This window comes from Vipera ursinii (assembly GCF_947247035.1).
Source record: "Vipera ursinii genome assembly, chromosome: 1".
Classification (NCBI taxonomy): Eukaryota; Metazoa; Chordata; class Lepidosauria; order Squamata; family Viperidae; genus Vipera; species Vipera ursinii.
In genome coordinates this window covers 206,833,549-206,839,183 of record NC_139512.1, presented here as the reverse complement: position 1 = coordinate 206,839,183, position 5,635 = coordinate 206,833,549, and the positions used below count along the sequence as shown (strand labels likewise).

Genomic DNA, 5,635 nt, shown 5'->3' with positions numbered 1-5,635 from the left:
TTGGCAAGGATTAGTCTCCCTTCTGGTATACTAGTACTGGCATTTCTCACTTAGTCCTTCAGTACTAGCCATGAGGAGGTCTCATGAAATACGATGTCATCGTAAAAATGACACAAATTTCTTAACTGATATTATTTGTGTGATATCCTTGCACATGTGATGTCATACATGATGCCTTTTGCCATCTCCCTACAAATAGCCCCCCCCTTTTTATATACTATTTCTATTGTGCTACTTACCAAGGGTGAAGTCACCAGATCTGTCTTTCTCATACAGAGTTCTGGCAAAGATGAAGCTCAGGGGAGGATCCATGCTTTCTCTCAGGTGGTCCAACCCAGATGGTCTTGCGGTCCTCATAACAAAGCTTTACTAATTGACTGAACTCTAATGGCTGAAATGGAATACCGGTCAGAAACAATGATGCCTGTAACTATTGGTGATTTGTCCATAATATTGACTGAATGAACATCTAATTTCTACAGAAGAGTCAAAGGTTGTGAACAACTGGATTCCTCAGGAGCAGGATTGACATTTAGAATACTACACTGTTATAACACACCTCAAGAAGCAAACTGAGTGTTGTAAATGAAAACCTTGCAGGCTAATCCTGATCCTTCTGTTGGAAAAGCCAAAACTCCCATTGGGTTCAGTCAGCACCAGAATGTGGCCTATTATTGACAAAATACATTTATCAAGGAAGTGAAGTGTGCGTAATGCGGCACGGTTTCCCATTACCTCTTGAATTCTTCAGAACCCAACAAATTAATAAACTGAACCAAAGGCAACCAACTTTCCTGCCACATTCTTTTCCAAGAGTCAGGCAGAGAGATTTGGCTTGACATTTAGGAGAAGGAGGAGAAGGAGGATCGGGGGCGGGGGGAAACCAAACCAGTTTTTGGCAGAAATGTTTGTTTCATTGCATATCACATCCTAGGCAAGGGAGCAGAACTTGTAGGAGAATATAAAGCTTGGCTAGGATTAGGACTCGAATTCATCCCAGTGGGAATATAATATAAACTTTCCATATAGTTGCCATCAGAAGCTGAAGGAGCTTCATGCTTTGCAAAATGGCTAAAACCATCACTAAAGTTTGCGTTTTCTTGAACAGGTGGTTGGTCTTGGAGATCCAGAGGGCCAGGTGGTGCAGGTGGAGGGGGGAAACCTGGACATCCAGAATATGTCATGTAAGGTTGACCATAAATTCCTGGATTCACGACCATTGATGGAAAAGGCGGCTGGTAAAGTCCACTGTGTGAGGGCAGAGGAGTTGGTGGTATTAACACTTCAATGTATTGCCCTGTCTCTGGGTCATAAAGCATCTTCAACTGAGGTTGTCTTGGGGATTCTACATAATAGCATTTTCCACTCTCGGGATCAACCAGCATTTTTCGAGGTGCCTGTAGAGGGGCAGCAAAATGTCTTGTGGGGCTTGGAGCACTTTTACCCAAAGGTGAAACTCTTTCATTTCTTCTTGTGAAACTGGGGGACTCGTCATGTCTTAGGGGGAGTTGCTCAAGGCACGGGGCACTGTATAACAAATTATCAGAGGGAGTTTTCCTCTCCATTTGTTTTGGTGGGAAAAATTCATTGCTCATTTTATTTCCGGATAGGTCTATTCCTGGCTGGAAAGAAATGTTGGAGGTGAATGAAGTGTTATCCATGTGCAAAGGTGGCAACTGCTTAGGGTCTGGCTCAGATGGATGTGTTTTCACAGGAATAGTTAAGTAATTTGTGTTGTCAGCTTGGGTGGTAGAAAAATACTGTTCATTTGTTGCCTGATGGCTGTTATTAAAATAATCACATCCAGAGTCGTGGACCTTTTCACCAGAGGATTTTGGGGTAAACACTGAATTCGACACAAGCTTGATTCCCTCCATATACTCTCTTGCTGTTAATGGATTATCTGAAATTATACTTTCTGAATGTATTCTGTGGTGGCTGTCTGAGGGTTTTCTGTCTTCCAATGCTGTTGTTTCATATATTCTATCAACATATTGATTATTTGCCGGAGTTTGCATCTGCAAGTTTGGAGTATTTATGCCTGGAGCTCGGGTAGCTTGTGAGTGCCTATAATTTACACAGGATGGCAGAGAGTCGGAAAATATATTTTCTTCTTTAGAAAGGACAGAGTAACCTTTGCCATCTTTGGGACCCACCGAAAGGGTTTCACAGGATCGATGTTTCTGATAGGACGATTCAGCTTCTTGTCCTTTGCAAGGGTCCAGCATACGACTTCTGGTTGAACAATTATTCTCCCTCATTGAGATTTCCTGGACATAGGCAGATGGTGGAATCACAATGATCTCCGATGAAGCAACAGCTTTATTTTCCCTTAAGAGGCTGTGATGAAACTGGGGCTGGTTTTTTTTGTTTGTCCTATCATCGACCGTAGAATAACCCACACAGGGGAAATAACCAGTTGCTGTGGTGTGCGGTGGCTTGGAGATAGAACTGTTCACTTTAATATTAAGCTGAGATTCTTTCTTGGTGGGTGTGGAAGCAGGTCTGACATTTAACTCGCTCCTCTGGCAAAGTACTGGTTTCTTGTCAATAAGGGGCTGAAATTCTTTATTTTTGACAGCTAACTTCTTGGACTGAATTGTAGTAATATGCATCCCAGAGTCACCTATTGCTGAGCATTTGTTTGATACTATGGGATGAGAATTGTCACTGGACTCCTTTGTCCTGGCCTCCTGGAGAGAAAGTGTTGACATATCCAAGCCTTCGGTTTGATCTTGCTTTATCTCCTGCGTGTGACTTCCTGCCGGTACATAGTCTTTCCTACATATTGAGGTGCAGTGTATGAAGAGAGGAGAGATGGCAGTGGATTCCTTTGGAAACCCAGTTAAGTTGTCGTTTTCGGGTTTTTCTGCACAAGAACTCTGGTCAGCACTGGAATCATCGGTGGATTTAAAGCCCAGGTTGGAAGTCTCTTTCACTATTTTTCTTACGTCTCTGGATTGATGTGTCCTTACGTTCCCTTTGTCTGGCATACGACTCCTTCCCTCGGTGAAAGATGCCTTAGGACAATCGAGTCTTCCAGTGTTGTGGAATTTGCCAGAAGCTGGAACAATGATTGAGGACAGTTTCATGCTCTGAAATGTAGGCATCCTCTTGGTGGTGAAACCTCTGTCCCAAGTCGTGGGACGGAAGGCATTGGGAACACTCTGCTTCATCTGTGGGATGAGTTTCATTTCTTTAGTTTTGGATATGAAGGTGTTCCTAGAGGTATCTTTTGGTACTGCAAGGCTTGAAGGAAAGGTATCTTCTTTGGAATACAGGGTCCTCTTTTGCTGGATAGCTCGCTGCTTCAGATTTGGCCATGGCTTTTGTGACTTTGCAAATTTGGGAACCAGAGGCAAGGTTTTGGGGTCATCCTGCATGGCCTCAAACACAGCTCGGGCTCTCCAATATTCCTGTCTTTCCCCAGAGGCCTGTTTTCCGACGTTGCTCGATTCTAGCACGTTCACCCCATCTTCAGCCAAGACAGGGAGTCTGTTCAACGGAGTGTCTTCTCTGTACTTCATTCTCTCATTCAGCTCATTAAATGTATTCTTCAGCTTGTAGACATTCTCTCTCAGCTGCTTGTTAAGCACAACTCCCTTGGTTGGCCTTAAGGCATTTCTGCTGTCCTCACTGATAGCAATAGATTCAGACCGCTCACTCGGGGTGGAATGGCTCTGCACATCCTCAGTTGAGAAACTGCAATCGGATTTGGACAAAGAACTTGACTTGCCTTCTAAGCTATCCCCCTGGAGATCGGTACTGATGGAGGAAGGGACCGAGGAGGGTGAGCTGTCCTGGATGGACACTTGTTCCATTTTAATCCTTTGCTCATATTGCAATTTTTTAGCTAAGACATTTTTCACCAGATCTGAAGCCAGCCTAGTCTTGCTATAAGCATTGCCTAGAGAAGCTGCTTTTAGAAACTGCTTATAATTTATCCGAAACTCATCACTAATATTCCTCCCCTTTGCAGACGAGTCTTTCCTTGGCTGTGTGAATGACTGCATGGACGCAGGCTCCCCGGGAGCGCAAAAGCCTGTCTCCTTGTCCTTACGTCTCAACTGGATCTGGCGTTTGGGTACCATTCTCTTTTTAGACAGGCTTTTTTTGCCATCTGCATTCTCTTGTCTGAGATCAGTGCACTCAAAATGTTCCTTCCCCAGGACCCCACTGAGCAGTTCTGTTTCTGGGGCTTTGCCTGGCAGTGGGAATGGCCAGTTTCCTTTGCTGTGACCAACCACCATTGTTTTCCTCGGATCACTGCACGCCGGCCACCTGTTCATTCCATTCCAGTCTTCTGGCAAGGAATTGGACAGGCTGGATGACGTCCCATTACTAGAACTATACATATCTAGGTAACTGCCTTGGGGACACGAGAGGCTCTGGAAAGACCCGGCGGTGAGCTTTTCCACTTCGTTATCAGCCTCCTCGGAATCACTCAAAACACTTGAATTTTCAAAAAAATATCTGGGGCATGCCGGTTGGCTACTTACAGGACCGTGAGGTCGACTGCCAAGGCTGCTCTTCTTCAGCTTGCGAGCACTGGGCATTTCCTTGGATTTATCAGCACTGAATTGTGCAGGATGATCCAAGTGTTTAGATCTGCTGCTGTCTCCTGACTGCAGCCTTGAAGTGACTAGACCCATTCCTCTACCGCATACTGGATCTGAGCTATTATTAGCTTTGATTGACATTTGAACCTGTTGGCTTTCCTTACCACTGGAACAGAGTTTGTCTCTCCAGTTTCGATCTTTTATAGCATTAGGGAGGTCTGCCTGCACTCTCGCCCCTTGGACTGGCACTGAGCCTCCTAAAGTCTTGCTCTTATTTGGGGGGAAATGAACCTGAATGTCTCCAGAAGTTGCCGAAGAACTATTTCCTTTCCTTTGGTAAGAGTTGCCGAAATCATTCGAAGTCTTGTGGGGTTGTCTGGCAACAGCTGTGGAGCTTCTGCTTTTGCCAGCAAGTTTTGTCTGATCTGCAGAGAGGATCAACAATGCTTGTTCATATTCCGCGTCACAGTAAGTGCATGGCATGGTTCGGTCCCCTCCAGCTTCTTCCAAGTATTCAATGCAGTCCTTAAAACTCTCGGCCTCTTCTGAGCTCGGTGCTGAACGATAAGAGCTAGAGGTGTCGGAGGTGCAATGGCCAGAAACAACATGGCTCTCTTCTTTCTCCAGGGCTGAGTAGACTCTGCCGCTGTAGTTGCTAAGCTTTTCTTCATTAAGTCCCTCAGGCTGGAAAGAAAGTGGGCTCTTACTTGTCAAAGAGGAGAACATCTTTGGTGCTGTGGAGACCATACGAGTCTGTAATGAGACAATAGAAGATTGGGTCCTTTTTTCATCCTGAGTGCATCTGGAACTCTTCCCACTCAAGCCTGAGAACCTGATCTTCTAATTGAAGCCCAGGTCCCACCTCCACTCCCCCTGTCTTTAATCCTGTCATGAGAAGAAAGGCCAAATCCTTGCCTGGGTCATGTGGCTTTTCAAACCGTGCTGAGAAAATAGAAACACATAGACACACAAGCACACACAGCTAAACAGTGTGCTATAAAAACAGCACACAAACAGAAATGTCAGCGCTAGCATCTGATTGCTTGGGGGAGGGAGAGGGAGAGGGAGAGGGAGAG

General features: G+C 45.1%; 1 protein-coding gene across 1 annotated transcript; it reads right to left on the bottom strand.

Moving 5' to 3' along the window:
• Positions 1–923: 923 nt before the first annotated feature.
• PROB1 (proline rich basic protein 1) lies at positions 924–5,306 on the bottom strand (the record flags this gene model as incomplete). The annotated part of the gene is made up of 1 exon (XM_083370800.1): positions 924–5,306. The coding sequence occupies one exon, from the start codon at positions 5,304–5,306 to the stop codon at positions 924–926; it is 4,383 nt and encodes a 1,460-aa protein (XP_083226926.1).
• Positions 5,307–5,635: the final 329 nt, after the last annotated feature.